The 12,261-nt window shown below is 45.2% G+C and overlaps 1 protein-coding gene across 3 annotated transcripts in view; it reads right to left on the minus strand.

The window, feature by feature from the left end:
* The window catches only part of pik3c3 (phosphatidylinositol 3-kinase, catalytic subunit type 3), a 125,219-nt gene that overhangs the window by 55,354 nt on the left and 57,604 nt on the right, over positions 1–12,261 (minus strand). For all 3 annotated transcript variants that reach the window (XM_041196592.1, XM_041196583.1, XM_041196600.1), the window contains one exon: positions 1,993–2,060. In XM_041196592.1, the coding sequence (XP_041052526.1) occupies positions 1,993–2,060 (68 nt within the window). The remainder of the gene's footprint in view (positions 1–1,992; positions 2,061–12,261) is intronic.

The following is a 12,261-nucleotide window of genomic DNA, read 5'->3' on the forward strand; positions in this document are numbered from 1 at the left end:
ACATTTTTAAAAACCTACACGAAACCTCATCCCGCCCGTGAATGAGGTTTCATGCTTTTTCTAATGCCCACCAGGGCTCCTGGCCTACCCGCCAACCTTAAGGTTGGACAGGCTGGTCCAATAATTACTTCAATGACTCTGTCAATGGCCTCAATTGGCCATTGACAGGTCGGCGGGCACACAGCTGATTCTGTTGCGCCCCCCCGCCTACCTGAAAATTTAAATGGGGCACGGTAACATCAGGAGTTCCGCCCGATGTCGCCGCACAGCATTTTACGTGATGAGCGGGCCCCGCCCCCTCCCCAACTGGGAAATCCTGGCCTATGTTTCTCTAAACCCATCATTATGGAGAGTATAATTCAGCCACATCAAAAATAACAACAAACAGTGCTCCATTGAGAACTGAGCAATTATGAAGGGGGTGCATGAAGGGAGGTGAAAAAGAGTGGGAGAATTCCCCACCTGGTTAAAATTTCCCTCCTCACTGCACAGCCCTGTTGAAACTAAAACTCACCATCTAGAAGCAGCCAGGTTCCAAATGTCAGTCAACTGGAGTCTGAAGCTCCTTTTCCAAAATCTGAATCAGGTGCTCTAGAATAAATAATTTAACTATCTACCACACCATTTTTACCATTGAAATTGGTGAATTCATAGGACATTGTGCTAAACATTTAAAGTTTACACTTGTGCACTCAAACCAAAATTAGTCATTGAACACATTAACAATTTACCAAATAAATTTAAAGCAAGATAATCCCACTGTTGCAGTTCTAAATGCCATAATTATCTAAACGCTTCTAAATTTTTATTAAAATATAGAGTTTGAGATTACAAAGTCAAGTATTCAATCTTCCCCAGTATAAACTGGCCAAAAAGTATACTACCACTGAGTCCAATATAAATTCAACCAACAAGAGCTGTAGGCCCTGATGCTTCTGGAAATTGCATTAAAAAATCTGTCAGGTGTTGCATAATGACGACCAACATCTTGTGATGCAGTAATGTCAATACTCAACAGAAATAAATCAGGAATGAGGAAATGGTCCAAAGTAAGAAACAAATGACAGTCTTAGCACGCTGCGAGCTGGAGTTTACATAGAATGATAACAACCAGAATAGGACCTTAGTCACAACAGGCTATCAAAATTTGTTCATGATCTCTCCCCTCCTCATCTTGAACTTTCTCCAGCCCTACAAACTCCACACACCCCCCACCCCCGCCCCCCGCCACCTTCTAACTCCAGCTATTTATTCTCTTTTCTTCACCAGAGACACCCATATGTCCAATCACCTAGAAGTAACCGTGTGGAATCCGCTCTGCCTCTTCATCTCATCTTATCTCCTTTAAGATTCTTTTCAAAAGTTATCTTGTTAACCAAACTTTTAGTCACCCCTCCAAATATCCATTCTTTGGCATTCTGATTATGCTTCTGTGAAACACCTGGAGCTAGTTTTCTACGTGCAGAAATGCAACTGTTGTTTATGCTCGGGTGCAGAATTTTTCCATGCTATGGAGCTGGGCCAGTTTGCACAAAGAAAGCTCTGATCCATGATCAGACATTTTTTTTTATTATATAAAGAGAGTGTGCAAATCAAAGTTTTTGTGATTGTTGAGTGCTGAAACTTCCATCCAATTTAAATGTGGTCTTTTACTGTGGTGTCTTTTGAACTGAAAAGGAACCAATTTTCCAGGGTGAATGGAGAAGATGGGAAAAGCGCTTAGGCCAATATGGTTCTTGCGTGGCACCAAATTACAGCACAGAGTCTCTGAAGTACTTTCATTCTTTTCCTTCTCAGCAGTTTGGATGAAAATTTGCACTTCAAATAGAAATAAACAGAAGCATGAGGAAAATTGTCCCAAAGATGGGGTGAATATAAAAATTTGGGAAGCTAATCACTATTCATGCAAAGATCATTAGTTCACTTATGGGGCAATGCAAAAAGTCATCCCCAAAAAAATCCTCGGGGAAAGTAAAAAACAAAATCACTTACCAGTATAAATAGTTGGCCAGAGTAGAATTCCTGCAAGCTCTCGAGATGAGGAATGCACAAAGGTCTTGCTGGAAGCGGAGGCAAGAAAAGTCAAATCAAGAAATTGTAAGACAAAGCAGATGATAATTAGTTGTTACATCAGTAATTAGTTTGTTCCAATTGGTATTTGGGTCACTTGTCTCAACAAGACATCCCATTTTGACAGATTTTGGTGAAGAAGTCATGCCTTTCACCAGCAGTTGAATTTGGCTGGCCTCTGTATCACTATAGGCTTACTCACCTTGCTCTGAGGAAATATGGCCACTCTTGTTTTGGAAACAAAAATCTTGTAACTCTTTGGGATTCTTAAAACTCACACATACTCACAGTAGTGTACCTACAGGGATTTGCGGCCGCAGTCAAAGCCATAGCCTAGTCAGCTACACTCTCTGTCTGAGTCCCATTTTCCACGCAGGGTTTGTGTGCCCCGACAAATCCCATGGGTTTTTCCCATAACCTCCAGCGATCAGCATGGTAGTGTCCTGCCTTGTGGTAGTTAAAACACACACAAGCTTCTTGGCCTCACTCCTCTTCTCAGCACTATCCTTTCTGGCTTGAGGAGGCCCCCCTGTGTTTCCAGCTGTCCCTTATTTTCCACGAGTGCTCAGTTTCCTACCACTCTCCCACCTTCTATCCTACGCAGTGGGTTGGGTGTGATTAGGGAAGTGATTCCTTTGGGATAAGGGTTTGTAGATAAACTCATAACCATCAACCAGGGTTACTGCCTGTCTGGTCAGCCGAGCCTTGAAATACTTCACCCATTGTGTATTTCCAGTAAGGAGGTGTGTGAGGAGACAGGTGACTATGCTGGAGTGAGACGGAGACTGAGTGAGTAGCAAAATAGGTTCACATGGTAAGCTCTGGCAAGTCCTTTTCAGGTTTTAACTATAGATCAAGAGTCAAGATCTGACATAATACTAACCTTCAAGTAAGTTAGGTTAGATTGTTAAGTAGAGAACTGCCTGGAGTGGCAGTTATGTGTCAATCACCTGAAAGCAGCTAGTTCAAGTGGTGTTAATTATTGTAGCAGGAAGCTAAACTGACTAGTGGCTCACCAGAGGGTCTATAAAAGAGACGGTCTTTTCAAACCGCACGATCAGTAAGGGACGCATGAGGAGACAGATGACTACCCCAGAGTGAGGCAAGACTGAGTGAGCAAATTAGGTTCACGTAGGAATTCGGTGCATGGGGGCAAGAGGTGTGGCGTACATTGGAATTATTCTAAATTAATTGAGTCATTAAACTATGTTAACTAAATAACAATGGCAGGACAGGAGTTATGTTGCAATTGTGGAATGGGAGAGCACTTGGACACCAAGGCAATCCAGGACAAACACATCTGTAGAAAGTGTAAGCAGCTCGAGGAATTCCGCATCAGGATTATTGATCAACGGCAGACACCGTGCAGCATGAGGGAGAGGGAGAAATACCTGGACACTTTGTTCTAAAAGATGGTCACACCTCTTAGTATAGGGTCGTCAGTTTTGCTCAGCAGTGAGGGACAGGAAAATGTGACTGTGAATGAGGCAAGTAATGAGACCAAGCAGTCAGTAGTAAAGCAGCCTCAGACTTAGCGATTGTTAAATAGGTTTGAGGTGCTCACAACTTGTGTGGACAAAAACAAGGTCTGCAAGGTGGATGACAAGACTGCCAATGGCACCATGGTACAGGAAGCCGCTCAAGCAGGGGGAGCAAACTGGAATGTAGTGGTAATAGGTGACAGTATAGTGAAGGGGACTGACACTGTTCTCTGCAAAGAACGAGAGTCCAGAAGGCTGTGTTCTCTTCCAGGTGCCAGGGACGTTTGGGGGGAGGCGATGGCATTGTGGTATTGTCACTGGACAAGTAATCCAGAGACCTTGGGGAATGCTCCAGGGACCTGGGTTCCACCATGGCAGATGGTGGAATTTGATTTTAATAAAAATCTGGAATGAAAAGTCATTGAAACCATTGTCGATTGTCATAAAAAGCCATCTGGTTCACTAATGCTGTTTAGGGAAGGAAATCTGCTGTCCTTACCTGGTCTGGCCTACATGGGACTCCAGACAATGTGGTTGACTCTTAAATGGTCTAGCAAGCCACTCAGCTGTATCAAACCACTACAAAGTCTCAAAAAAGGAATGAAACTGGACAGACCACCAGACATCAACCTAGGCACTGGAAACAATAACTGCAAAGTCCTCCTTACTAGCATCTGGGGGCTAGTGCCAAAATTGGGAGAGCTATCTCACAAACTAGTCAAGCAACAGCCTGACACAGTCATCCTCACGGACTCATATCTTACAGATAATGTCCCAGACATCACCACCAGCAGAGGTGGCGGCACAGTGGCATACAGTCGGGAGGGTGTCCTCAACATCGACTATGCCATCAAGTCTCATGGTATCAGGTCAAATATGGACAAGGAAACCTCCTACTGATGACCACTTACCACCCTCCCTCAGCTGATAAGCCAGTGCTCCTACATGTTCAACATCACTTGAAGGAAGCACTGAGGGTGGCAAGGGTGCAGAATATTCTCCGGGTGGGGGGCTTCAAAGTGCATCACCAAGAGTGGCTCGGTAGCACCACTACTGAACGGGCTGGCCGAGTCCTAAAGGATTTAGCTGCTAGACTGGATCTGGAGCAAGTGGTGAGGGAACCAACAAGAGGGAAAAACATACTTGACCTCATCCTCATCAACCTGCCTACCGCAGATGCATCTGTCCATGACAGTATTGAAAGGAGTGACCACGACACAGTCATTGTGGAGATGAAGTCCCACCTTCGCATTGAGGATACCCTCCATCATGTTCTGTGGCACTACCACCGTGCTAAATGGGATAGATTTCAAACAGTTTTAGCAAGTCAAGACTCATGAGGGGCTGTGGGCCATTAGCAGCAGCAGAATTGTACTCAAACAATCTGTAACCTCATGGCCTGGCATATCTCCCACTCTACCATTACCATCAAGCCAGGGGATCAACCCTGGTTCAATGAAGAGTGCAGGAGGGCAAGACAGGAGCAGCACCAGGCATACCTAAAAATGAGATGTCAGCCTGATGAAGCTACAACAGAGGACTACTTGCATGCCAAACAGCAAAAGCAGTAAGTGGTAGACAGAGCTAAGCGATCCCACAACCAATGGATCAGATCTGAGCTCTGCAGTCCTGCCATATCCAGTCGTGAACGAAGGTGGACAATTAAACAACTCACTGGATGAGGCGGCTTCACAAATATCCCCATTCTCAATGATGAGGTTGCCCAGCACGTCAGTGCAAAAGGTAAGGCTGAAGCATTTGCTACAATCTTCAGTCAGAAGTGCTGAGTGGATAATCCATCTCAGCGTCCTCCGGAGATGCCAGTCTCCAGCCAATTCGATTCACTCCACGTGATATCAAGAAACGGGTGAAGGCACCGGATACTGCAAAGACTGCAGGTCCTGACAATATTCTGGCAATAGTACTGAAGACTTGTGCTCCAGAACTTGCCGTGGCCCTAGCCAAGCTGTTCCAGGACAGCTACAACACTGGCATCTAACTGGCTATGTGGAAAAGTGCACAGGTATGTCCCTTCCACAAAAAGCAGGACAAATCCAAACAGGTCAATTACCCACAGACAAGGGTGGTGCTGTTGTTGTCTGGCGCACTGACCTCTACCTCGCGGAGGCTTTGCATCAACTCGCAGACACTTCCTCCTACCTCTCCCTGGACCATGACCCTACCACTGAACATCAAGCCATTGTTTCCAGGACTGTCACTGACCTCATCTCCTCTGGAAATCTTCCTTCCACAGCTTCTAACCTGATAGTTGCCCAACCTCAGACGGCCCGTTTCTACCTCCGACCCAAAATCTACCAACAGGACTGTCTCGGCAGACCAATCATGTCAGCCTGTTCCTGCCCCACATAACTCATTTCTCGCTATCTTGACTCTCTTCTCTCTCCCCTTGTCCAGTCCCTTCCCACCTACATCCGTGATTCCTCTGACACCTTACGTCACATCAACAATTTCCAGTTCCCTGGCCCCAACCACCTCCTCTTCACCATGGACGTCCAATCCCTCTACACCTCAGTCCCTCACCGGGATGGTCTGGCAGCTCTCCGCTTCTTCCTCAAACAGAGGCCCAAACAATCCCCATCCACCACTACTCTCCTCCTTCTGGCTGAACTTGTGCTCACACTGAACAATTTCTCCTTTAACTCCTCTCACTTCCTCCAAATAAAAGGTGTGGCTATGGGTACCCGCATGGGCCCCAGCTATGCCTGTCTCTTTATGGGCTATGTGGAACATTCCTTGTTCCAGTCCTACTCCGGCCCCCTTCCACAACTCTTTCTCCGATCGATGATTACTTCGGTGCTGCTTCATGCTTTCGTTGGGACCTGGAAAAATTTATTAACTTTACTTCCAATCTCCACCCCTCCATCATTTTCACATGATTCATCTCTCACACTTCCCTTCCTTTCCTTGACCTCTCTGTCTCAATTTCTGGTGATAGACTGTCCACCAATATCCATTACAAGCCTACCGACTCCCACAGCTACCTCGACTACAGCTCCTCACTCCCCGCTTCCTGTAAGGACCTCATCCCATTCTCTCAGTTCCTTCGCCTCCGTCGCATCTGTTCCAATGACCCTACCTTCAAAAACAGTTCCTTTGACATGTCCTCCTTCTTCCTTAACCGAGATTTTCCACCCACGGTGGTTGACAGGGCCTTCAACCATGTCCGGCCCATCTCCCGCGCATCCGCCCTCACGCCTTCTCCTCCCTCCCAGAAACATGATAGGGTCCCCCTTGTCCTCACTTATCACCCACCAGCCTCCGCATTCAAAGGATCATCCTCCCCCATTTCCACCAACTCCAACATGATGCCACCACCAAACACATCTTCCCTTCACCCCCCCCGGCGGCATTCCGTAGGGATCATTCCCTCCATGACACCCTGGTTCACTCCTCTATCACCCCCTACTCCTCAACCTCCTTTCACGGCACCTTCCCATGCAACCGCAGAAGATGCAATACCTAACCTTTTACTTTCTCTCTCCTCACCGTCCAAGAGCCCAAACACTCCTTTCAAGTGAAGCAGCATTTCACTTGCACTTCCCTCAACTTAGTCTATTGCATTCGTTGCTCCCAATGCGGCCTCCTCTACATTGGAGAGACCAAATGCCGACGGGGTGACCATTTTGCAGAACACCTGCGGTCTGTCCGCAAGCATTACCCAAACCTTCCTGTCGCTTGCCATTTTAACACTCCACCCTGCTCTCTTGCCCACATGTCTGTCCTTGGCTTGCTGCATTGTTCCAGTGAAGCTCAATGCAAACTGGAGAAACAGCACCTCATCTTCCGACTAGGCACTTTACAGCCTTCCGGACTGAATATTGAGTTCAACAATTTTAGATCTTGAACTCTCTCCTCCATTCCCAGCCCCTTTCCGTTTCTTCCCCCTCCTTTTTGTTTTTTCCAATAATTTAAATAGATTTTTCTTTTCCCACCTATTTCCATTATTTTTAAATGTATTTACACCCATTGTTTATCTCTACCTTTTAGCCCTTTTAGTATTCCTTCACCCTACTCCCACTAGCTATCTGTACCTTGTCTGTCCTGCTTTCTACTCTTAATTAGCACATTCCTTTAGATAATATCACCACCTTCCACACCTCTTTGTCCTTTTGTGTGTGACATCTTTTGGTTATCTCCACCTACTACTGGTTGCTTGTCCCAACAACACCCACCCACCCCTTAAACCAGCTTATATTTCAGCCCTTTCCTATTTTTACTTAGTTCTGTTGAAGGGTCATGAGGACTCGAAACATCAACTGTGCTCTTCTCCGCCGATGCTGCCAGACCTGCTGAGTTTTTCCAGGTATTTCTGTTTCTGTTTTTGTTTTGGATTTCCAGCATCTGCAGTTTTTTGCTTTTAGGTCAATTACTCTCATCATCAGCAAAGTCATGGAAGGGGTCAGCAACAGTGTTATCAAGTGGAACTTGCTTAGCAATAATCTGCTCACTGATGCCCAGTTTGGGTTCCGCCAGGGCCAATGAACTCCTGACCTCATTGCAGTCTTGCTTAAAACACGGACAAAAGAACTGAACTCCCAAGGTGAGGTGAAAGTGACTGCCCTTGACATCAAGCCTGCATTTGAACGAGTGTGGCATCAAGGAGCCTATCAAAACTGGACTCAATGGGAATCAGAGGGAAAACTCTCCACTGGTTGGAGTCAAAGCTAAAGGTGGCTGTGGTTGTTGGCGGTCAGTCATCTCAGCTCCAGAACATCACCACAGGAATTCTTCAGGGTAGTGTCCCAGGCCCAACCACCTTCAGCTGCTTTATCAATGACACTTCCTTCCATCATAAGGCTTACATGGGAAATTAGAGATAGTATTGGATGCAAGGAAGAGGCATACAAATTGGCCAGAAAAAACAACAGACCTGAGGATTGGGAGCAGTTTAGAAGGAGCACCAAGGGATTGATTAAGAAAGGGAAAATAGAGTACGAGAGTAAGCTTGCAGGGAACACAAAAACTGACTGTAAAAGTTTCGATAGGTATGTGAAGGAAAAAAGATCGGTGAAGACAAATGTAGGTCCCTTACAGTCAGAAACATGGGAATTTATAATGGAGAACCAAAAAATGGCTGACCAACAAATACATACTTTGGTTCTGTCTTCACAAAGGAGGATGCTAATAACATACCAGAAATGTTGGGGAACACAGGGTTTAGTGAGAGGGAGGAACTGAAAGAAATCAGTATTAGTAAGGGAATGGTGTTGGGGAAATTGATGGGACTGAAGGCCAATAAATCCCCAGGGCCTGATAATCTACATCCCGGAGTACCTAAGGAAGTGGCCCTAGAAATAGTGGTGGTCATCTTCTGAGATTCTAGAGACTCTGGAACAGTTCCTAGAGATTGGAGGGTAGCTAATGTAACCCCAATATTTAAAAAGGGAGATAGAGAGAAAGCAGGGAATTATAGACCAGTCAGCCTGACGTCGGTAGCGGGGAAAATTCTAGAGTCCATTATAAAAGATTTAATAGCTGAGCACGTGGAAAACAGTGGCAGAATCGAACAGAGTCAGCATGGATTTATGAAAGGGAAATCATGCTTGACAAATCTACTGCAATTTTTTGAGGATGTAACTAGTACAGTTAATGAGAGGGAGCCAGTGGATGTGGTTTATTTGGACTTTCAGAAGGCTTTCGACAAAGTCCCACATAAGAGATTGGCATGTAAAATTAAAGCACATGGGATTGGGGGTAGCATATTGAGATGGATAGAAAACTGGTTGGCAGACAGGAAACAAAGTGTAGGAATAAATGGGTCTTTTTCCGAATGGCAGGCAGTGACCAGTGGGGTACCACAGTGATTGGTGCTGGGACCAGTTATTCACAATATATATTAACGATTTAGATGAGGGAATTAAATGTAATATCTCCAAATTTGCAGATGACACAGCTGGGTGGGAGGGTCAACTACGAAGAGGATGCAGAGATGCTTCAGTGTGATTTGGACAAGCTGAACGAGTGGGCAAATGCTTGGCAGATGCAATATAATGGGGATAAATTGGAGGTTATTCATTTTGGTAGCAAAAACAGGAATGCAGATTATCTGAATGGCTATAAATTGAGAGAGGGGAATGTGCAACGAGACCTAAAATTCTAACAGGACTAGACAGGGTAGATGCAGGAAGGATGTTCCCGATGGTGGGGGTGTCCAGAACCAGCGGTCACAGTCTGAGGATATGGAGTAGACCATTTAGGACTGAGATGAGCAGAAATTTCTTCACTCAGAGAAGGGTGAGCCTGTGGAATTCGATACCACAGAAAGTAGTTGAGACCAAAACATTGTATGTTTTCAAGAAGGAGTTAGATATAGCTCTTGGGGCAAAAGGGATCAAAGGGTATGGGGAGAAAGCGGGAGCAGGCTATTGAGTTGGATGATCAGCCATGATCATAATGAATGGTGGAGCAGGCTCGAAGGGCCGAATGGCCTCCTCCTGCTCCTAGTTTCTATGTAAGGTCACAAGTGGGGACGTTTGCTCAAGACTCAAGGGCCCGAATGGCCCACCTTTGCTCCTATTTCATGTGTCCATATGCTCCAAGAGGTTTTGGGTGCGTCTGTGGAGGTCACTGTTTCAATATTCAGTACTTTGCATTTTTAATGTCTCTTCCTTTGTCTATTAAAAGTTTCAATGGGCATTTGGATAAAGGAAAGACCTCTCTTTTCACACTCCTAAGGGTGATTTGTTTGTTTCTCACCTTCGCCTTGGAATGTGGCCTTTCATTTTTAAGTAGTTTGCTCTGTTTCAGTTCAAATTGGAAAATTTTGAGTCAGTTGAAAGTTGAAAAATCATATTTTCAAAAATAAAGGGGTATAGCTTTGTGACAGTTCCCAGGAGAATGACTGGGAATTCATAATAAGAAACAAAGAAACGGTGAAGGCTTTGAACAAGTATTTTGTATCAGTCTTCATAGTAGAAGGCACAAAAAGTATCCCAAAAATAGTAGAAAAGCAGAGGGGAAAAGGGAGGGACAAACTCAAAACAATCACAATTACTAGGACAATTTCTCGTTTAACTTGTCTCACTTCCTCCAAATAAAAGGTATGGCTATGGGTACCCACATGGGCCCCAGTTATGCCTGTCTTTTTTGTGGGGTATGTGGAACATTTGTTGTTCCAGTCCTACTCAGGCCCTCTCTCACACCTTCTGTACATCGATGACTGTATCAGTACCACTTCATGCTCTCGTCTGGACCTTGAAAAATTTATCAATTTTGCTTCCAATTTCCACCCCTCTTGTACCTTTGTCCTAATTTATCATCCCACCAGCCTCCACATTCAAAAAATCATCCTCCACCATTTCCACCAACTCCAGCATGATGCCAGCACCAAACATATCCTCTCCTAATCCCCAACACACCCACCCCTCTCCAGTCAGCATTCCATAGGGACCGTTCCCTCTGTTAACACCCTGGTCCACTCTTCCAGCACCCGCAACTCGTCATTCCCTTCCCACAGCACCTGCAATCGCAGAAGATGCAACACCTGCCCCTTTTACCTCCTCCCTCCTCACCATCCAAGACCCCAAACACTCCCTTCAGGTGAGGCAGTACTTCATTTGCACCTCCTTCAAATTGGTCTATTGTATTCACTGCTCCCAATGTGGTCTCTTCTACAATAGGGAGGCTAAACGTATACTGGGTGACTGTTTTGCGGAACACCTTCGCTCAGTCTGCAAGCATGACCCAGACCTTCCTGTCACTTGTCATTTCAACACACTATCCTGCTCTCATGCCCACATTTCTGTCCTTGGCCAGCTGCAATGTTCCAGTCTGTCACTTGTTTTTATGTTGTGCCTTCATAGAGCGATGAACCTTGTTCTGCTATCTTACCTTTATGCCACTATCAGTGCCTTCTTTAGTCTTTAACATGACCATTAACACTCCCTTTGTCCATGACATCTTTGTCAAATTTCTCCTCAGCTCCCATCTATCCTTGACCTTCTATCTTGCTCCACATTTAAACCGTCTACTTCTCTTTAGCTCTGAAGAAGGGTCATATGGACACGCAAAATTAACTCTGTTTCTCTCTCAATTGCTGCCAGACCTGCTGAGTTTTTCCACTATTTGCTTTTTTGATTTCAGATTTCCAGCATCTGCAATATTTTGCTTTTATTACAATCACAAGAGTTTAGAAGAAAGCGAGATGATCTTATTGAAATATATAAGATTCCGAGGGGGCTTGACAGGGTAGAAGCAGAGACGATGTCTCCCCTTGTGGGGGAATCTAGAACTGGGGGACATAGTTTAAAAATAAAGAGTCTCTCATTTAAAATGGAGATCAGGAAGAATTTCATCTGTCTGACGGTCGTTAGTCTTTGGAATTCTATTCCCCAGAGAGCAGTGAACGCTGGGTCATTGAATATATTCAAGGCTGTGTTAGACAAATTTTTTATCTCCAAAGGAGTCAAGGTTATGGGGGTTCAGGGGGGAAAGTGGAATTAAGGCCACAGTTAGGTCAGCTATGTTCTTAATGAATGGCCGAGCAGGGTCAAGGGGCCAAATGGCCTACTCCTGCTTCTATTCCTTATGATCTTACGATATGGAACAGGACAGGGAAGCAGTGATTTCAGAGAAGAGAGAGAAATGGGAGCTGAGGTGATGATTGAAAAGAAAAACATCAAGGATGGAAAGACACAGTGCAGAAGTTGAGGAGATATCTTGGGGAGAAACTGGAGAAAGAAAAATGGAC

Source organism: Carcharodon carcharias, chromosome 1 (assembly GCF_017639515.1).
Source record: "Carcharodon carcharias isolate sCarCar2 chromosome 1, sCarCar2.pri, whole genome shotgun sequence".
Lineage (NCBI taxonomy): Eukaryota > Metazoa > Chordata > Chondrichthyes > Lamniformes > Lamnidae > Carcharodon > Carcharodon carcharias.